Source organism: Oryctolagus cuniculus, chromosome 13 (genome assembly GCF_051225735.1).
Source record: "Oryctolagus cuniculus isolate XC-2025 breed Fujian yellow rabbit chromosome 13, ASM5122573v1, whole genome shotgun sequence".
NCBI classification, from domain to species: Eukaryota; Metazoa; Chordata; class Mammalia; order Lagomorpha; family Leporidae; genus Oryctolagus; species Oryctolagus cuniculus.
The window spans coordinates 39,837,793-39,859,955 of NC_142879.1; the positions used below are offsets into that span (position 1 = coordinate 39,837,793).

A 22,163-nucleotide genomic window follows, 5' to 3' on the forward strand; every position below is an offset into this window, starting at 1 on the left:
TAAAATTTTTCCTAGACAGATGTTTTGGCACAACGAAAAACTACCACAATTACAAATTCCGTCTCCGCAGACGCGCCCCCCCGACCCCGCCCCACTTTAAAGGAGTTTGCCTCGACAGTCTTTTCCAGCTGCCTTTTAAAGGAGGCGATTTCAAGACTGTAGGAACGACGGAAAATGGAAACTGTCGTTCGCTCATCTCCCTCCCCGCCCCCGCCCGGGATTCCCTTTCTGCCGGTGACGACGGAAAGCCGCGGCGCCCGCCGCGTCGCTCCCCTTCCACCGCTGCGGCTGCACAAGGTTCCCCGCGAGCCGGCCGCGTTCGCTCCGGGATGAAGTCATCCCTATACATAGCGTGCGTATCAGCTCGTTAAATCGGCACGGCACGCCGGGATTCCTCGGCAGGAGAAGGAGCGCAGCAAACAATGATGACCACATTCTACATCCCCTTGCCACTCCCCCAGCCCGAGCCCCCGAGGCATCCCTGGCGGCCGCGAGGGCCACCCAGCCCCTCGTCCCTGTCCTGAGAGCGCAACAGGGCGAGCTGAGGACAAGCCCTGGGCCAGTCACGCATCCCGGCTTCCCACGCCGGTGCCCGCGGGAGCGGCGCCCGGTTGGTCCCGGCGCCTCCGGTCCCGCACCGCGGCCAGGCGCGAGGCCCCGGGGCTCCCTCAGCCTTAAGGGAGAGTGAGGCGACCGGCAGGGGGGCCGACGGCCAAGGACAGCCCCGGGCGAGGAACCCCCGCCGACGGCGAGCGAGCGAGCGGGCGCGGAGGGGGGCTGCCCGCAGCTCCGGGGGCTGCAGGGGGCGGGGTAGGGAAGCACAAAGAGCCTGGGTTCCGCCGCCGTCGCCGAGCCCGCGCCCGCCCCGCCCGGCTCTCCGCAGTCCGGCGGGAGCCCGGCCGCCGGCTCGGGGGGTGCGCCCGGCCCCCCGCCGCCCCTCCCCCCGCGCCGCCCCCTCGCCCCCGGGGAAGGAGGGGAGGAGGGCGGCGCCTGCGTGTTCCTCCGCCGCGCGCCCCGCCTCCTCCCGGGCCCCGCGCGGCGCTCCCGGCTCTCCTCCCGCGGCTGCAGCAGCTGCCGGTTGCACACGGCCTCGGCGGCGGGCGCGGCGGCGCGGGCCTGTGGAGCGGCGGCCGGGTGCGCGGCCCCGGCGGGCACCCCTCCGCGGGCGTCCGAGGAAGCTCCGGGAGGAGGAGGAGGACGAAGACGAGGAGGAGGCGGTGGGAGGCGGCGGCCGCCGCCGGGGGACCCGCTCCGCGCCTCGGCCTCTCCGCCCCCTCCCCAGCCTTTCTCCTGCCCTCTTCTCTCAGACTTCGGGCCGGCGCCTCGGCTTTGTGCGAGGAGATGGTGTAGCCCCCCGGCCGCCGAAGGAGGAGCCGGACACTTGTCTCGCGGCTCGGAGCTGCGTCCCCGCCCCTGGAGCAGAAACCCCCTCAGCTCGCGCCTCCCGCGTCTCCCGGCTGCTGGGGAAGCCTCGGCGCCGCCGGCACCATGAGGTGAGGAGCGCGGGGCGGGGGCTGGGCCGGCCATTGTGCCGCGGGCACCGCGACCCCCGCTTTCCTGGGACCCCGCCTTCCAGCTCCCGGCCGGCGCATCTCCCGGTCTCTGGTCTCTCCCCCGCTCCCTTTTGTTCCTTCTAATTTCTCTTTCTTTCTTCTAACCTTGCCCAGCACTCTTGCTTTGGGGGGGGCTCGGTCTCGCTCCGCCGTTCTCCCATTTTTCCTCAAATGCTCCTTTTTAACCCCGGATTTCCCCTCCTAAATTTAATTTGCTCCCGGCTCCTTCCCCCCCAGTCTTTGCAAGCAAAACCCGGGAGATGGGGAGGGGTTCGAGAAGCGTGCTTGTTGCTGGGAAACAGGTATTTTTACGTAGATATGTAAAAATTTCATGCACTTTTGGTACAAAACTCTCCAGTAAAATTAAAAAAGGAAGAAAAGTTTGAAAGCTCTGGAATTTCTGCGGGTAATAAAGTGTCCTGGGAGGGGTGGATGAAGGACCTGTGAAAGGTGAAATTTCACTGTGGTGGGGGAAGGGAAAGAATTTGTTAGATGGGGGGGCGTAAAATGCTGGGATAAGTAAGTTGTTTGGGGTGTGTGATTGGGGGCAGGGGAGGGATTTGTTTGGAAAAGCCTTCCTTCGGTTGCCTGTGTTGCATTGCAGCAGCTGCTTTCCCCTTTCCTCTGTAATCAATAAAACAAGAGAAAAAATTTTCTTAGTCGCAAAGGAAAGAATCGAAGGTACGATGGTAAAATATTTTTTAAAAATTGACACAGTGAAACACATAGTGTGATATTTTTCTTTTCGTTTCTCCAGTTGAGTAGGAGAACAGACCACGATGTGGTGTGTCATTCATTGGAGGTTTTTCCCCCTCGGCTTGTTTTGTGTCCATAACCTTCTCCTTTCGGGTTGGTGCAAGACTTCGTGAGAGATGGGACTTGGTAGACTCGAGGCTGATCCCATTCTGCGTTATCATCCTTAAGGGCCTTCCTTTTAGGTTAAACAATTGTGGATAAAGTAAATTATTCTTATTTCTCTGTCCTGGATGAGATAGTCTTACAGTTCATTTGGATTTGAATCTCCTTTGTGTTAAAGATTAATGGCCAACCGTTGCCAAGACCTTTACAATGGGATTTGAATGATATAATCTGCAAAATTCCTTTGCTTTGGCAAGAAAATGTCATGTCATTGGAATTTTTTTCTCAATTGAAGTACTTTCCACTTTAAACTTTATTTTTTTTCTATCAAGGTTGTTCGAACATGTTTCCATTTTGCTTTTTCATATATTTTATGTGATATAGCTGTGTTTTCACTTAAGCTTACTGTGAACTTGAGTTATTTTTTTCTCTGACTGCAAGTTACAGACCTTTATTTCGATGGCCTTAAAAATGTGTTTAAGCTGTGTCTCTAAGTGACTGACCCCTTTTCCTTGGTTATTTCACACGTTATTTGCAAATGTGATGGGTCAGTTTAAAAAGTAATTATGACATATAAAGCAGAAAACCACAATTAATCTGTATAAAATATGGCTTGAAAAAACTTCAGCCGTTATGTTTAAGCACTTTTTTTTAATCAAATTACTGATGTCTTTGGAAACTCAGGAACTGTAATAAAATACATGTTATATCTTGTAATAGCGACTCTTGTTAATTTCTGCTTTAGGGATTTAATGCTATAGGGGTCTTGCAGACCTGAAGGTTGCCAGGTTTTTTAAGTTTTAGGTAAATTTCTTTTAACATTGAGAATGGTAAAACAGGTTAATTTGAAAATAAGAATGGTTATAAAGTTATTTGATTCCGATTGTGAGCTAAAAAAGATAAGTTAAAGTTCCGAATATTCAATAAAGTTTAATCACTATCTGTCTAAATTATGTCTTCACTTAAAGGTTCTTTTTCTAATAAAATATAACTTGTGTTTTTAAAGTTCTCTTTTTTTTTTTTTTTGCAGTATTCCTTATTAGCAGTAGAGAGGGAGGAATCACACTGTTTTCAGTAGCATAAATATAGAACATGGTACACAGGTCTGAAAAGTTTGTTTAAGCAGTCTACAGTAATTCTTTGTAGGCTGATTTTGAATAATTTAAGAGCAGAAAAGAGGATCAGCTTGTCACTCTGGAAGGCACTGGATTTGGTAGGTGGTTTGTACAACTCAGATATGTGCATTTGTTCAGATACTTATAAAAAGTAGAATGGTCTGGTCTGGAGGTGAAAGGTTCCTGTTCTGGTTGCAAACTTTTTGAGATATTTTGGTGCTTAAGAGAGGGCTTTTCAAATATTAGTATTTGCTCAGTCTTTATGATGCTTTCAAGTACTGTGGGACATCAGAGTAAGCCTTTTAAATTGAGTCGTCTTTAGTTATATTCAGGGGTAGTTTTGACCTTTGGAAGGGCATCCAGAAATGGTGCCTGGGCAGGAATTTCCAAATTAAGTTGGTGAGAATTCTGAGGAGAAAAAATGATGGTTGCATTGTAAGAATTTGTGACAATATCTCTCAAATGATTTTAGTTTTAGGAATAGCATGCTTATGATGATGTAATTGTATACAGGAGGGAACAGAATAATACTTTATATTCCTGAAATAGTTGTAAGTCATTCTATACATTTAAAGGGCTGTGTGTATATAGGCTTACTTAGTAATATTTTTCTTAGAGAAAGAAAAAAGTATATGGGCCAGTGGAAGGGTAAAGACTAAAAAATCTAGTCCTTTGGGGTCTCCTGACTTTTTGGTTTTATTCTGTTTTTCATTTATGTAATGTTTCAAAAGTGTTATATGGCTTTGTGATTGAAATTTGTTTTTATATGCATATGCATGTAGGAGAGTACTTCAGAATGTTTGTGGAAACTTTTAATTTTCCATGAGTTTTTTGAAGTACGTGCCTTGTAAAAAAAAAAAAAGATTTGTTTATTTGAAAGGCAGAGTGACAAAGAGGGAGAGAAAGACACACAGATCTAGCTGTCTGAACCATCTGCTGGTTCACTCCCCAAATAACCCTCAGTGGCTGGAGCTAGGACAGGATGAACCTAGGAGCTAGGAACTCCCTCTGGGTTTCCCACGTGGGTAGCAAAAACCTGAAGTTCTTGGGCCATCATCCACTGCTTCCTAGGTATATTATCAGGAAGCTGGCAGCATAGCAGAGTTAAGACTTGATCCAGGTACTCTGTGATGGGATGAGGGTGTCCCAAGTGATGGCTTACTCTGCTGTGCCTCAAATGATTGCAATTTTAAAATAAGTTGGTTAGTAATTTATTTAAAGATTTTTTTTCTTAGAAGAACTTGTCTAAGATATTAGTTTTATGCTAGTGGCTAAGAAGAGATTAGGTTGACATTCTTGAGTCCATGTTAGATAGTCCAAATTTCCACTAGCTACTCTGACTTTTTCATATCAAAAGTCTCATATAAGAGTTGTGAGGATTTGTCCAAGCCACTTACTACATAGTTGACCTCAATCTAATCATTATTTCAGTAATGGATTTAAAAAACATTTATTTATTTATTGAGGGGGGTGGAGAGAGAAAGAAACGGATGGATGGTTGTTGGATGGATGGATGTAGCTCCCATCTGCTGGTTCATTCCTCAAGTGCCCACAGTAGCCAGTGCTGAGCCAGGTACTCAGTCAGGTCTTGAGCTGTCACCTGCTGCCTCCCAGGGTTCGAGTGCACATTGGCAGGAAGCTGGAATCAAGAGCAGAGCAGAGACTCCAGTCCAGGCACTTTTGATATGGGATGCAGGAGTCCTAAGCTAGGTCTTAATGCTGTGCCAAACACTAGCACCTCATTTTTATTTATTTATTTGAAAGACAGATGGAGGGAGAAAAAGTGACCTTGTATCCACTGGTTCTCTCCCCAAATGCCCACAGCAGCTGAGGCTTGGCCAGGACAAAGTCAGATGCCAGAGACTCCATTGGCTCTCCTGCATGAGTTGGCAGTGACTCAGGTCTTTGAGCATCACCTGCTGCTTCTCAGGCCCATTAGCAGGAAGCTGGATCGGAAGTGGGGTAGCTAGGACTCAACCAGGTTGGTTATTTTATTTTATTTTTTTTTTAACAGGCAGAGTGGACAGTGAGAGAGAGAGAGAGAGAGAGAGAGAGAGAGAGAAAGGTCTTCCTTTGCCGTTGGTTCACCCTCCAATGGCTGCCGCGGCTGGTGCGCCGCTGCCGGCGCACTGCGCTGATCCGAAGGCAGGAGCCAGGTGCTTCTCCTGGTCTCCCATGGGGTGCAGGGCCCAAGCACTTGGGCCATCCTCCATTGCACTCCCGGGGCACAGCAGAGAGCTGGCCTGGAAGAGGGGCAACCGGGACAGAATCTGGCGCCCCGACCGGGACTAGAACCCGGTGTGCCTGCGCCACAAGGCAGAGGATTAGCCTATTGAGCCGCAGCGCCGGCCCAGGTTGGTTATTTAAAAAGAATAATTTTTATAAATTTTTATTTTATTTCGAAGAGTGACACAGAGAAAGGGAGAGACAAAGAGAACAATCTTTCATTCATTAGTTCACTTGGTAAATGGCTGTAATGGCCAGGGCTGGGCCAGGCCAAAGGCAGGATCCAAGAACCCTACCTGGATGGTAGAGTCCAAAGGAGGTGGGCCATCTTCTGCTGCTTTTCCCAGGCAGATTAGCAGGGGTTGCATCAGAAGTGGAGCACCTGGGACTTGAACCTGTGCGCTGATATGGGCTGCTGGTTTCAGCTTCACCCTCTGCATTACAACATTGGCTCCTGATGACTTTTTGGAACATATGTAAAATATAATTTTTTAAAGATTTATCTACTTGAAAGGTACAGTTGGAGAGAGAGAAAAATCTTCCATCTGCTGGTCACTTCCTAAATGGCTGCAGTGGCCCTTGCTGAAGCCAGACGCTAGTAACTCCATCCGGGTCTCCCATATGGGTGGTGGGGGCAAGCAATTGGGCCATCTTCTGCTGCTTTCCCTGGTGTATCGGCAGGGGCCTGAATCGGAAGTGGAGCAGCCAGTAATTGAACTGATGCTCATGTGGAATGCTGGCATAACAGGCAGTGGCTGAACTTGCTTCGTCATGACACTGGCCCCTGGCATTACTGGATAGTGAATATCAAATGATAATAGAAGAGAAGGTGCTTTATATTCTTGTAAACATATATTACTCTTGTTTTCAGGCCTGGTTCTCTTTTTAAGACTAGTTGGTTAAAACTTTTGTGCAGCTTGTTTCACCTGTGGACCTTAGTTCAAGGATGTCGAATAGGTTACAATTTGGTTACTTCAGTTGGTGGTTGCCATGGTGATAAGGAGGCTGATGTATTCCTGGGCTTGGTGTGGGGAAGGGTGCTGTGATTCATTAGTGTTAAGTGGTTGGGACATGGCACTGGGGAGTGGTTCCTGGAATGTGTTTGTTTATAACTACCTATGAGCTACTGCAACCTTATTAGGATAACTGTTAAGTTTTCTTCCTGTGTTAATGTTTGGTGACTTTGAAGTACTTCTTGTGATTCTGTTACCTTCATTTTGTGGTAATGACAAGTTTAATATACATTGCAATCAAGGGTCAGAAGACCCAGATTTAATTTGTTGATTTGTTAATTGAACACACTGTAAAACTGGAGATAATTCTATTATTTCACAAGATTGGTAAGTGTCAAGTGAGATACCCATGAAAGGATACAAATAGTAGTCTCTGTTCTCATGGGTCTTCATTTGTGCTTGGAGCTGATGGATGTGACTTTCCCACCGCGGTTTATTTTAGGAGCAGGAGCCAAATTTTCATCTTTTTGAATGGTGGTATTGTAGATATTTATTAAGTGAACAAATCTTGGATGAGAATAAACTTTATACAGTATACAAAGTTTTGGATACCTTGTTAGCCCAGTGGAAATAAGCAAAATAAGTAGGCAGGAACCATTTGGCTGGTATAGAAGAAATTGCATATTGGATTAATGGTTTTGATAATTTATCCTACACACAGCTTAAAACAGGGGTGATTGTGTAACTTGTAAAAACCCAGTCTTTATCATGAGTGTAATAAGGATTTGGAAAAATGTGATTTCAATTTTTATATGATTGTTGAGGAGTAAGAGGATACTTTTACTTAAAGTTATCTTTTCCTCTTTTTTTCCTCCTCCTTTGAAATTGTTGGGTGGAATTGAGTGGAAGTAAAAGTTAAAGAGAGAATCTGAATTGAGGCTGCACTTCAGTGGGTGCTATTCCAAATAAGGGCTTATAGATTTTCTTACATAGAAACTGGACAGGGATTCCTTGTAAGACTTTCTGGAAGTAGCACCTGACTGATCTACCTCCAGTAGCTGTTCTGTGCACTCTGCTTTTTTCCCATTACATGTATTGCCCTGTTTGACAGTGATCTGGATCTGTTTGTCCCTTTCATTGTAAGCTCTTTAATGGCAGGGACTGTGTTTTTATATTTATTGTAGCAGCGTGGTGCTTGCTTGGCACATAGTACCCACAGAAGTATTTCACATAGCTGTGGTGCTTTTTTTTTTCTTTTGTAGAATGTATTTATTGACAATAACAATCACCATTTTTGGAGCACATAGATTGTTCTGGAACTGTACTGGGTGCTGTGGAGTGTAATATAGTGTTTGGCAGATACTAAGTGCTAGCAAATTATTTGATGAAACAGACCCTGACCACAGTGTCCTGACCACAGGAATAGCTGTAGAATATGCTCCTTACTCCTACACAAAGCTCAGAAGTGCCAGAGAGTCAACTTAGGTTTGTCTAACTCTGAAGCACTTTCGGGAGGAAACCATGTTTCTTTGATGTTGTCACTCAATCCTGAGTTAATAGAAGGACCATTATTCTGTGTTTTTAGTCTCTTTGACCAGAGAACTCATAATATATTTTAAGCAGCAAGCTTAAACATCTGTTTTGGTTTAGCTTATTTCCATTCTATTTAATGCCTGCTTTGTTTTGGTTCTTATCAGGGCTTGAAACACCAATAATTGGGTAGTTCAGGATGTTCATGAAAGAAGATAGTTAGCCTGGGCTGTTGTCATAACAGAAATACCATAGATTTGAGGTTTAGACAACAGAATTTCTTTTTTTTTACAGCTTTGGAGGCTAAACTCTCAGATGTGGTTGGGTTCTGGTAGCATCTCCCTTCCCTGGCTTGCAAAAGATGGCCTTTCTGCTCTGTTCTTAGGTGGCTTGATATTGGGGGTAGTTCTCTGAACTTCCTCTTACAGAGCCATCAGTCCTATTGGACAAGGACCCCGTCCTTATGATCTCATTTAACCTTGACTACCTCTTAAAATCCCTGTCTTCAAATATAGTGCCATTGGGGAGCTAGAGTATCAGGGTATCAGTATATAAATTTTAGGGTTGGGGACACAATTCTTTTTGTATCAGAAGGTGTCTACACTTTTTGTTTTTGTCAGCACATACTAACTGATGGAAGAAGGTAATCTGTGTAATGGTTAGGATTATAGACAGGTTTTGTTTAAGTACGTACGTGCATATAGAAATCATTTATGAAGAAAGATAAATTGGGGGCCAGTAAATGCAAGAGACCTCTTAGATTTTTCTGGAAATATCTTTGGAAAGGTTTATAATGATTCTAATAAATTTAATTATATGCAACTTTTCCCAAGAATTATTTTAGTGGAGCACTGTACATATATCTATTTTATTTATTTATTTATTTTTTGACAGGCAGAGTGGACAGTGAGAGAGAGAGAGAGAGAGAGAAAGGTCCTCCCTTTGCTGTTGGTTCACCCTCCAATGGCTGCTGCGGCTGGCGTGCTGCGGCCGGCGCACCACGCCGATCTGATGGCAGGAGCCAGGTACTTATCCTGGTTTCCCATGGGGTGCAGGGCCCGAGGACTTTGGCCATCCTCCACTGCACTCCCGGGCCACAGCAGAGAGCTGGCCTGGAAGAGGGGCAACCGGGACTAGAACCTGGTGTGCCGGCGCCGCAAGGCGGAGGATTAGCCTACTGAGCCACAGCGCCGGCCTGTACATATATCTAAATGTAGAGTTTGCATGGTGTTGGGTAGAGTAAAGGCTTTGAACTCAGCTCTGGTTTCAAATTCTAGTTTTGACATTTACTAATTTTGAATAAGTTACAAACTTTTTTTTGAGATTTGAATTTATTCTATAAAGTGGAAATAATTTCTGCATTATAGAGTTTTTGAAAAAGTTAGATAAAATCCTGACATAAAACTTGGCACACAGAATGGGCTTGATAAGAGTAAATCCTCTATTTCTAAGAAAGTGTAACATCTCTTAAGTTTATGTTAAGAATGTGACAAGCCGTCTAAAATGATGCAGCTGCTTTAGGAAACAATTCAGCAGAAAGTTATCCTATGACCTAGTGATTGCACTGCTATTTATAATACATGAGAAATGAAGACATCTCCACATAAAAACATATATGCAAATGTTCAGTGGCATTATTATTATTACTAGCCAAAAAGTGGGAACAACCCACATGTCCCTCAGTTGATGAATGGATAAATAAAATGTGGGATGTACATGTATTTGCAATATTTGGCCATCAAAAGGAATGAAGGGGGCTGACGCTGTGGCGTAGCAGGTAGAGCCACTGCCTGCAGTGCTGGCATCCCATGTGGGCACTGGTTCGCGTCCACCTGCTCCACTTCCAATCCAGCTCTGTGCTATGGCCTGGGAAAGCAATGGAAGATAGCCCAAGTGCTTCAACCCCTCCACCCACATTGGGGACCAGGAGGAAGCTTCTGGCTCCTGGCTTCTGATCAGCACAGCTCTGGCTGGTGCGGCCATCTGGGGAGTGAACCAGCAGACTTTTTCTCTTTCTCTTTCTCTCTGCCTCTGCCTCTCTCTAACTCTGCCTTTCAAATAAATAAAGAAATCTTAAAAAAAAAAAAAAAAGGAATAAAGTACTGATACTTGGTACTTGATACTTGACAGATAAACCTTGAGAACCTAAGCTAGGGGCCAGCACTGTGGCGCAGCAGGTTAACGCCCTAGCCCATCCCGTATGGGCACTGGTTCTAGTCCCGACTGCTCCTCTTCTGATCCAGCTCTCTGCTATCCTGGGATAGCAGTGGAAGATGGCCCAAGTCCTCGGGCCCTTTTACCCACATGGGAGACCCACAGGAGGCTCCTGGCTCCTAGCTTTGGATCAGTGCAGCTCCGGCTGTTGTAGCCAATTGGGGAGTGAACCAGCGGATGGAAGACCTCCCTCCCCCTCCCCTCCCCTCCCCTTCCCCCTCCCCCTCCTCTCTCTGTGTAACTCTGACTTTCAAATAAACAGATCTTTAAAAAAAAAAAAAAGGAAAAGAAAACCTAAGCTAAAGAAGCCACACACAAAATGCCACATACTGGGATGGGCATTTAGCCTAGCAGTTAGGATGCCCAGTTCCCATATTAGATTATCTGGGTTTAAGTCCACGCTTGGGCTCCTGACTCCAGCTTCCTGCCGATGCAAACTCTGGGAGGCAGTGATGATAACTCAGGTAATTGGGTTCCAGTCAGTGGGGAGTATGCTTGTTCTCTCTATCAAATTAATTAGTTAATTAAGAAAAAAGGCCGTTTATTGCACTTCCATTTATATGAAATGTCCAGAATAGGCAGATCCATAGAGACAGAAAGCAGATAAGTGGTTGTCAAGAGAGAACTGGGAAATGACTACTATTATGGATATGGGCTTTATTTCTGGCGTGAGGAAATCACAGTGATTCCTCAACCTTTTTTTTTTTTTTAAAGATTTATTTATTTATTTGAAAGAGTTACACAGAGGAGAGGCAGAGAGAGAGAGAGAGAGGTTTTCCATATTCTGGTTTACTCCCTAATTGGCTGCAACAACCGGAGCAGCGCCGATCTGAAACCAGGAGCCAGGAGCTTGTTCTGGGTCTCCCACGTTGGTGCAGAGACCCAAGGACTTGGGCCATCTTGTTTTGCTTTCCCAGGCCATAGCAGAGAGCTGGATCGGAAGTGGAATAGCCAGGACTTGAACTGGCACCCATAAGGGATGCTGGCACTGCAAGCGGGGCTTTACCTGCTATGCCGCAGTGCCAGCCCTTCAACTTTTTGAATATATTAGAAGTCACTGGGGGCCAGCACTGTAGCGTAGCAGGTAAAGCCGCAACCTGCTATGCCAGCATCCTGTATGGGTGCCGGTTCAAGTCCTGGCTGCTCCACTTCTGATCCAGTCCTCTGCTTATAGCCTAGGAACACAGTGGAGGATGGCCCAGGTGCTGGGCCTCTGCACCCACATGGGAGACCTGGAAGAAGCTCCTGGCTTCAGCCTGGTCTAGTCTTAGCCATTGCAGTCATTTGGGGAGTGAACTAGAGGATGGAAGACCTTTCTCCTGGTCTTTCCCTCTGTCTGTAACTCTGCCTCTCAAATAAATAAGATCTTAAAAAAAAGTCACTGAATTTTAACACTTTAAAGTGATGAATTTTATAGTATACAAACTGTACCTCAAACCCTCTCCCCACCCAATCCTTGGATGATGATGATTTTTTAAAAAAAGATTTATTTATTTGAAAGGGTTACAGAGAGGTAAAACCAGAGAGAGATCTTCCATATGCTGTTTCACTCCCCAGGTGGCTCTAGTAGTCAGTGCTGGGCCAGGCTGAAACCAGGAGCCAGGAACTTCATTCGGGTCTTCCACATAGGTGGTAGGGGCCCAAACAGTTGGCCATCTTCTGTTGCTTTTCCCAGGCCGTTAGAAGGTAACTGGATTAGAGGTGGAGCAGCCAGGACATGAACTGGCACCCAGCTGGGATGACAGTATCACAGGCTGCAGTTTTACCTGCTATACTATTATGATGGCTCCTGGATGATTATTTTAAAAATTATCTATTTATTTGAGAGGTAGGCAGGGAGAGCCAGAGAATTCCTATCCTCTGGTTTACTCTCCAAATAACTGCAATGGCTGGGGCTTGGCCAGGTTGAAGGTGGGACTGAAGTCAATACAGGTCTTCCACGTGGGTGATAAGAACCCAATTACTTGAGCGTTATTGCTGCCTTCCAGAGTCTGCATTTGCAGGGCGCTGTAATCAGGAGCAGAGCTAGGACTTGAACTCAGGCACTCCAGTATGGAACACCGGCTTCTCCTCCATTGTCTTAACTGCTGAGCAGGGCCAGTCTGAAGCCAGGAGCTGGAAGTTCTTGCTGGTCTCTCACGTGAGTGCAGGGGTCCAAACACTCATGCTGTCTTCCACTGCTTTCCTAGGTACATTAGCAGAGAGTTGGATCAGAAATGGGGCAGGTGGTATTCGAATTGCCTCCCATATGGGAAGCCAGTGCCACAGGTGGTGGCTTTACCTGCTATGCCACAGGTCCGGCCCCGCGGGGGTGATTTTCTTGAGTCTCTTTACAGTATTCTCAAATGTCAGAGTATAGTCTTTGGGAAATGAGGTAGAAATGATGACATTTAAAATTAAAAAAAGAAAATTTTTAGAATTTGGGCAACAGAGATAGAGACAAGACAGAGTAGTCAGAGAGTTTCCCTTCATTGGTTCAGTCCCCGAATGCCTGAAATAGCCAGCTCTGAAATGCCTGAAATAGCCGGATTGAAATCAGGAGCCTGGCCTTCAATCCTGGTGTCCCATGTCGATGGCAAGTATCTTAAGTACCTGAGCCATCATCTGCTACCTTCCAGGGTGTGCATTAGCTGGAATCAGAAGAGCCAGGAACTGTAACCCATGTACCCTCATGAGATGGGGACATCCTAGGTGCATCTTAACTGCTGTGCCAAAGCCTGCCTGCAGTGACATTTAAAAATGAACTGAGGCCTGCTATATACATCCGATGATGTGAAATCAGATGATGCCCTTTAACTGTGCTTTAGAGGCCCTCAATCTCCTGTCCTTCTTAATAGAGGAGAGATTTTCTAGAGAATCTAAGAATATAAGTAAAATAAGATGATTAGCTCCTTAGGTCAGATTCCAAGGGAGTCCAGATTTTTTTTTTCAAGATTTATTTATTTGAAAGGCAGAGTTACAGGGGGAGGGGCGGAAGAGACAGAGACAGAGATCTTCCATCTGCTGATTCACTCCCCAAATGGCCACAGTGACCAGTACTGGGCCATCCGAAGCCAGGAGCTTCATCCTGGTCTCTGATGCAAGTGCAGAGGCTCAAGCACCTGGGCCATCTTTCGCTGCTTCCCAAGCATATTAATAAGGAGTTGGAGTGAAAGTGAAGCGGTCGAGACTCACATTGGTGCCTGACTCGGGATACCTGTAGTGCATATTGGAATGCCTGGTTTGAGTCCCAACTCCTCTGCTTCCAGTCCAGCTTCCTGCTAAAACACATCTTGAGGTGGCTCTAGGTGGTGGCTCAAGTACTTGGATCCCTGCCACCCACGCGGGAGACATGGATGGAGTTCCTGGCTCCTGACTTCAATGTAGCACAGGCTGTTGTGGGCATTTGGGGAATGAGCCAACAGATGGAAGATCTCTCTGTGTCTTGTTTCTCTGTCTTTCAAGTAAAATGAAAATTAAGTAAAAAATCAAAGTGAAATTGTACTGTATGTTTTGTATCCGGCCCTTTTCCACATAATTCTTATCACTAAATATAAATTGCATACTTTTAGTGACTATATAGTGTGTCATTGCTTTGTACAGATGGCCTTATCCACTTTTTTTTTTTCTTGACAGAGTTAGAGAGAGAGAAAGGTCTTCCTTTTCCGTTGGTTCACCCCCCAAATGGCTGCTACGGCCAGCGCGCTGCGCTGATCCGAAGCCAGGAGCCAGGTGCTTCCTCCTGGTCTCCCATGTAGGTGCAGGGCCCAAGGACCTGGGCCATCCTCCACTGCCTTCCCGGGCCACAGCAGAGAGCTGGACTGGAAGAGGAGCAACCCGGACAGAATCCGGCGCCCCAACTGGGACTAGAACCCCGGGGTGCCGGCACCGCAGGCGGAGGATTAGCCAAGTGAGCAGTGTTTAAGATTACTTAATCTTAAAAGGGTATACTTTTAGAAGTTTGCTGCTAATGCAGAACCTAAGAAGCAGTGGTAATGGCTCAAGTAATTGGGTTCCTGCCACCCACATTGGGAGACCTGGTTTTAGTTCTTGGTTCATGGTTCTTGCCTCTGGCCAGACCCAACCTTGGCTTTGTGGCTATTTGGGGAGTGGACCAGAACCCCCAAACAAAACACTGCTATGAATGAACATCTTTGGATACGTGTCTTTGTGCACATATCTAATTATAGTTTACGATAAATTTTTAGAAATAAAGTCAAAGAGTAGTATTTCTTTTCTATATCTAGTCTTTCAGCATCCAGCCAGACTGGCCTCCATTTGCTTCTGCCTGTCTCACTGACCTGCCAAGTCCAGACTGCCATTAAATCTCACCTTCACGGTCAGTTTTCTTTATTTCATTCTTCCATGTAACAGACCAGATGATCTTAAAGTGGAAATCAAATGTCTTATACACCCCTCCTAAAGTGACACCCCTACTTCAGTGACACTCTTGGGGACTAAAACCAAGTTAATAATAAGTGTAAAATTCTTAAGATCCTGTGTGATTTGTCTCTGCTGCTTCTCAGAACAGGTCTCTATAGGTGTTCAGTAAGTATTTGAATAATAAGTAAAGTGAAATTACCAGACTAGGAAGAATTACCGGTTTTTGATGCACTTTTCCAGGTTAGCATTGGTAGATGAGAGTTCCAGTTGCCTCACTTTCTGGCCAACTCAGAGCATTATCAACCTTTTTAGTCTTTGCCAATCTGATAGGAAAAAGTGTTATATCAGTGTTGTTTTAATTTGTATTTCTTTGATCACAAGTAGGGTTAACCATATTTTCATCTCTTTATGGAACACCTCTGTTTTTGTGTAAATATGCGTTCATGTGCTGTCTTTTTTCCCCAATGGAATGTTTAATTTTTCTTATAGTATCTTAGTAGGAATATTCACATTCTATAGTATATATAAAATTAGTTATCTACTCCTGTTAACAAGCCACCTCAAAACCTTGTAAAACATGAATCCAGGGGCCAGCGTTGTGGCGTAGCGGGTAAAGCCGCTGCCGGGAGTGCCAGCATCCCTTATGGGCACCAATTCAAGTCCTGACTACTCCACTTCTGATCCAGCTGTCTGCTATGGCCTGGGAAAGCAGTAGAAGATGGCCCAAGTCCTTGGGCCCCTGCACTGACGTGGGAGACCCAGAAGAAGCTCCTGGCTCCTGGCTTCGGATCAGTGCACCTCCGGCTGTTGTGGCCATCTGGGAAGTGAACCAGCAGATGAAAGACCTCTCTTGTTGTCTGCCTCTCCTTCTCTCTCTGTAACTCTGGCTTTCAAATAAATAAATAAATAAAATCTTTAAAAAAACACGAGTGAATTGGCTGGGCAGTTCTTTCTCCGCTCCTTCCTGGACTAAGTCATGTGTTTTCATTCACTTGACTGGGTTCATCTGAGGGGTCTGTTTGGCCTCCTCCCCCGATCTCTCACTTAACATTAACAGCCTTCTCATAAGAGCATGCACCGGTATGAAAACTTCTGAAGCCCCTGCTTGTCAGGTGGTCAAGCACAGAGTCGGTGTGGAAGAGGACTACACGAGGACTTGTCAGAGGGTGTGATTCATTGAGGGCCATAATGTAAAATCTACATGTATCTTGTAAATTTGTCATTTTTTAAAAATATTAGAATATTGATTTAAAAGACATAGTTACAGACAGAGGGAGAGACAGAGTGAGCACTTCCATCTGTTGATTCACTCTCCAGATGGCTGCAGTGGCTGGAGCTGGACCGATCTGAAGCCAGGAGCCAGGAACAACTTCTGGGTCTCCCATGTAGGTGCAGGTGCCCAAGGCCTTGGGCCATATTATGCTTTCCCAGGCGCGTTAACAGGGAACTGGATTGGAAGTGGAGCAACCGGGACTAGAACTGGTGCTCATATGGAATGCTGGCGTTGTAGGTGGCGGCTTTACCTGATGCACCACAGCACCAGCTCCAAATTTGTCACTTTTTATTTATTTATTTATTTATTTATTTGAGAGGTAGAGTTACAGACAGTAAGAGGGAGAGATGGAGAGAAAGGTCTTCTGTCCTTTGGTTCACTCTCCAAATGGCTGCAATGGCTGGAGTTTCGCCAAATTGAAGCCTGGAGCCAGGTGCTTCTTTGTCTTGGTTTAGAAGTCTTAAAATTTCATGCCAGTCCATCAGTCTTCATAGTTTCTGTCTATGGTGTCCTGTGTTCCCAACCTAAAATTCACATATATATTCACCTACATTCTCTTTTATTACACTTATAGTTTCATTAAACTGAAGCCATCTGAAAGTGGAAGATGGAAATATAGTGTCATTTTTAAAGATTTATTTATTTATTTGAAAGGCAGAGAGAGAGAGAGGTCTTCCATCTGCTGGTTCACTTAATTGGTGGCCATGGCTGGAGCTGGGCTGATCCTAAGCCAGGAGCCAGGAGCTTCTTCCAAGTCTCCCATGCAGATTCAGGGACCCAGCGACTTTGGCCATCTTCTACTGCTTTCCCAGGCCATAAACAGAAAGCTAGATCAGAAGAGGAGCAGCTGGGACTTGAACCAGTGCTCATGAGGGATGTTGGCACTGCAGGCAGCAGCTTCACCTGCTATGCCACAGCACCAGCCCCTGAAGTTTAGTGTCTGTGAAGTATTTGGTCATGATTTCATCATGTAAGGAGTCTTTATTTTCTGAAAATAATTGGTAAAGAACAGGGAATGTAGAATGAAGTGACCTAGAACATTTCAGAGATAATAGTGCACAGAAGGGGTAGAGAGAGAATGTTTTATTTGGATTTAATCTTTAAAAGTGCAACAAAATTATGAAAACATTTGTGTTATAGTTGTGACTGTGTCTAAAATTCTTAAGAGTAGAAGAAGAATGAATCAAGTGTGGGTTGCTTTAAGAATATTTTTGCATAATTTTTCTGGCAAAATTTGAAGGCAGCATGAAACTATATATTGTTCACGTTATTATGGACTTTTGCTGTATGATAAAGTCCTTTTTGCCAAAATGGTCACAAGGGCTTTATTAGTTTTCCTAGATGCTTTCCTTTGATTTTTCAAATAATTTTCTTTTGAGGGGCTAGTATTCTCTGTTGGTCTTCTGCAATCATTTACATGCTTGCAGCTGCAAGTAACAGATGTAAGGTTCTTTTTTTTTTTTTTTTTGACAGGCAGAGTGGACAGGCAGAGAGAGACAGAAAGGTCTTCTGTTTGCCGTTGGTTCACCCTCCAATGGCTGCCGTGGCTGGCGCACCGTGCTGATCCGAAGGCAGGAGCCAGGTGCTTCTCCTGGTCTCCCATGGGGTGCAGGGCCCAAGCACTTGGGCCATCCTCCACTGCCTTCCCAGGCCACAGCAGAGAGCTGGCCTGGAAGAGGGGCAACCGGGACAGAATCTGGCGCCCCAACCGGGACTAGAACCTGGTGTGCCGGCGCCGCTAGGCGGAGGATTAGCCTATTGAGCCGTGGCGCCGGCCAGATGTAAGGTTCTTAAACATTAAGACAGTTTATCTCATATGGTTGGGAGTCCAGAGATGGGGTACATTCCAGACACAGCTGAGTCAGTGGCTCACTGGTGTCTCAGGCCCCTGGTGGTTCAGCCATTGTGCTCTCTGCCTCATGTTGATAGTGGGGTAGTGTGGTGGAATGAGAAGGCCATGCCAAGATGGCTGCTGGCAAGTGAGTGTCAGTTACTCAGGAATGGCTTCGAAACCCACCTGGCAACAGAGCCTGCCTGGCAACAGGCTGTGATTGGATGGCTTTGGAAACCACATGGCAATGGAGCCTGCCCCACTAGCTCTGGTCAGCCACTGGAACAGCCCACAGCCTGTGTTCAGTCATGCCATTCCTGATAACCATTGTTCCTCATTCCTACCCCCATCTGAGCAGGCACTCCTGTGGTCTCCTGTTTTGAGCGCTGGTTAGTCAATGATGGGTAAGATCCCCTGGGGGACAACCTAAGACAGGCACAGCCGCGTACGGAGACCACGTGGAAACGGGGTCAACATGGTATGGCCAAGAATCATGCCTCCCATTGCTCGAAAATAAATGAAAAGGGGGAAATGTGTGGAATGAGAAGGCCATGCCAAGATGGCCACTGGCAAGCAAGCGTCAGTTACTCAGGAATGGCTTTGAAACCCACCTGGCAACGGAGCCTGCCTGGCAACAGGCTGTGATTGGTTAGGGCATAAACCACCCCTTGACCAGATTGGCTGCCTTGGCTATTTAAGCTGCTGTACCCCAATGAGTCTGCGGGCTGCTCGCCTCTGGCCCCCTTTCACCTGACTCCCAGGGTCTATGTGGTGACTCCGCGCCTCTTGCCCACACCACACTCCTCTCAGAAGGAATCCATAGCAGCAGGGTAGGCCATAGGATTGCTAGTCTCATATCCAGACCCAGTAATTCTTGGAGGAAGAAGGCTCATCTTTACTCATTTTCCTTTATGTGACCCCTTAAGGTATAATTTACAAACAGCTGAATGCACAAATCACAAGTGTACATTCGGCTTGGTAAATTTTTATTATGTGTACACATCTGATACGGAACATACTTATACCCTGTGAAGTTCCCTCGTGCCCCCTTTACTCAGTATCCTTCTCAGATCTTTACTTTTGTCAGTGGCTTTGCTATTGGTTAGAAATATTTTTCATCATTTTCAGTGACATCATAAAGGCATGCCTCTCTGAAAGGTTTACACTTAAACTTTGTAGGTGATTTGCATTGTGTTGTTTTGGGATTGAAATAGCTGCCTATCAGTGAGAGACTGACAGGGCAGACGTGAAGTGAACTGAAGTGAAGGCTAATGCTGCCTTGGAAGGGATGTTTGCTGGGGACTCATTATCTACATGGTTAGTTCATTATTTCATATTTTTATGTTAGGATTACTTTTGCTTCCCTGGTAACTTCTGGAGTCTGACAGTGAGCTGTTGTGTTAAGATCCTTGTGTCTACCTATTTTATTTTATATAACATTTTTTACATATATGTTGTTTGGAATTCTCTATTTTACTGATCTGTTATCCCAATCCAGTCTGGTAACTGTGCTACAGTCGGAGAGAGCTTCTTGAAATTCAGGTTTGATCAGTGCAGCCTCATGTCTGAAACACTTCAGTGGCTTCTGATGCTCTTAGAATTGAGGTGAAGTTTCAGTTTATCATAGCCTAAGTCTTGATGATTCTTACTTTGTGAATCCAGTGTTAATAACATGGCTCAATAAGTTAAATCCTCAAAAACCATTACAGAGGTGGGCATTTGGCTTAGTAGTTTAAATGTGACTTGGTGCACGCATCCCATATCTGAATGCCTGGGTTCTAGTTCCAGTTCCGATTCTGATCCCAGCTTTCTGCTAATGTGCACCCTGGGAGGCAGCAAGTGATGGCTCAAGAGGTTGAGTCCCTGCCACCCATGTGTGAGACCTGGATTGATTCTCAGCTCTTGGCTTTGACCTGGCCCAGATGTGGCTGTTCTGGGCATTTGGGAAGTGAACCAGTGTATGGAAGCCCTCTGTCTCTATTTTTCTCTCTCTCTGCCTCTCAAAAGGATAAATAAGTAAAAATGACAAAAAATTAAAGGATAAGCTAGAAGGAAAAGAACATTGTTAATACAATTATTGTAAGTAAGTAAAGGAAATAAAGAAAGTTGTGCAGAGACATGACCCATTTCCTTAGGCTTACAGTTTAGTGGGGGAGGATGTAATCGGTTTTCAAGAGTTGTGGCAGGGGCCAGCGCTATGGCGTAATGGGTAAAGCTGCCGCCTGCAGTGCTGGCATCCCATATGGACACCGGTTCGAGTCCCGGCTGCTCCACTTCCGATCCAGCTCTCTACTATGGCCTGGGAAAGCAGTAGAAGATGGCCCAAGTCCTTGGGCTCCTGCATCCACGTGGGAAACCCGGAAGAGGTTCCTGGCTTCGGATTGACGTAGCTCCAGCAGTTATGGCCAATTGGGGAGTGAACCAGTGGATGGAAGACCTACCTCTCTCTCTCTCTCTCCCTTTCCCTCTCCCTCCCTCCCCCCTTCTCTCTCTCTGTAACTCTGACTTTCAAAGTAAATCTTTTTTTTTTTTTTTTTAAAGATATTAAGCCATGAGGATTCTGCTCACAAGTATGTATTAAAGCTGTTTAAAAAAATAAAAGAATTGTGGAGAGCAGTACATAGTACCATGAGGGAAGAGAGCATTTCATACATTTGTGGTTGATTCTCTTCTGAGTAATGTCATTCTTACCATATTTTAAATTTTTCTTAAAATATCCTCTAGTACTTATGTCACTTAGTAGATTTCCAGTGTTTTTTTTAACAATCTAACTTTTAAAAAAGTTAAAATTTTAATTGATATCATAACTTTATGGAATACGGGGTGTTGGCTTTAATAAATGTACAGCATACAATGCAAATGATTAAATCGGTCTGATTAGCATGTCTGCCACCTCATTTGGTGGTACATTTGAAATTTTGTTAAAGTATACAGTGCATCATTTTTGACTATATTTACCATGGTGTGCAGTAGATCTCATGCTGTTATTTTGTATTGCTTTTGTGAATTACTATTTTGTTCTCCTTTAAGGAAAAGCTCTCTGAATGTTATCTTCCTTCTGGATATGAAAATTTTTTGAGGCATTTTCATTTTGGGGGAAGATCGTGTAATAGAATCAGAGTCGTTCTGCTCACTGCCTCTGAGGCCTTGACTTTCCTGAACCTCCATTTCTTTCTCTGCAGAATGGGACTAATAATTCATTGTCTTATTTTGAGACTTGTCATGTGTTGAGAGGATTTATGGATTTGGTGTATTCTACTTGTTTTCTTTTTGTCATACCATATGTATTTTTTAAAAATACAGTTCAGGCTCCTGAATATTAAGCAAGCATCTGTTTAGTTTTTAGAGTTTCTCTATTTTAAAAATTAAGAATGAACCTTTAAGTTAGAAACAGGTCCCCTGACTGTAGACAAATTATTTGCATCCCTAGGAACATGTCCTCCTTCTCCTCAATGACTGCCTTACTTCTTTCATTGTACTTTCTGTTTTTGTTTGTTTGTTTGTTTTTAACGATTTATTTATTTGAAAGAGTTAGAACTTCCATTCACTGACTTACTCCCCAGCCAGGGCTGGGCCAGGCCAGAGCCAGGAACCAGAAGGTTCATTTGGGTCTCCATGTGCGTCTAGAAGCCCAAGCACTTGGGCTGTCTTCCATTGCTTTCCCAAGCCATTGGAAGTGCAGCAGCCAGGGAATGAACATCATAGCATTAAAGGCTATGGCTTTACCTGCTGTGCCCTGACTTGGCCTCAGAAGGATTTGTTTATTGTTTCCCAAAGATAGAGATGGGCTTTTTGTCTTCTTAAGTGTGTTGACTGTATTCTGTGGAAAGCTGGCTTCACTGAGCTCCCCTCCAGGGAACTTCAGTTTTCTCTTCTAGTTTATCTTTGGTTGTCCCTCCAGACTGTCTTTCTCCATTGAACTTATAGCGTCTGTTGGCCATCAGCTCATTTGACACATCAGACTTAATTTTCTCTCAAAAAATGAAGTGTAAGCTCATTTTACTCAGGGCACATTTTCCTGAGCACTTTCTGTTATGTTGAGTATAATCAGAGACTTCAGTAACTTTTTTGAATACATTAATAACAGTTAAACCCAAGATTGTTGATTTAGGCTTTCTCCTTTTAATTTGTTAGCTAAGAATAAATATTGGACGGTACGCTGAACAAGTTTGTATTCTATACAATATATTTTTATACCCCTTTAATAAAGTTAGAGGTACGAATAAGTGATGAAGAATGGCATAACAT

General features: G+C 45.1%; 1 protein-coding gene and 1 long non-coding RNA gene across 12 annotated transcripts in view; both read left to right on the forward strand.

Moving 5' to 3' along the window:
- Positions 1-390: 390 nt before the first annotated feature.
- The window catches only part of ENAH (ENAH actin regulator), a 173,366-nt gene continuing 151,593 nt past the window's right edge, over positions 391-22,163 (forward strand). For 5 of the 11 annotated variants that reach the window (XM_070055409.2, XM_089311461.1, XM_089311464.1 and 2 more), the window contains exon 1: positions 1,052-1,493. In XM_070055409.2, the coding sequence (XP_069911510.2) occupies positions 1,489-1,493 (5 nt within the window). In that variant the 5' untranslated portion in view covers positions 1,052-1,488. Of the gene's footprint in view, positions 1,494-22,163 lie in introns of all 11 variants that reach the window. The other 6 variants (XM_070055412.2, XM_089311462.1, XM_070055418.2 and 3 more) reach the window with 3 other exon arrangements.
- LOC149122554 (uncharacterized) lies at positions 14,203-15,737 on the forward strand. The gene is made up of 3 exons (XR_016218904.1): positions 14,203-14,338; positions 14,676-14,767; positions 15,498-15,737. It is a non-coding gene; the product is annotated as an uncharacterized LOC149122554 (long non-coding RNA).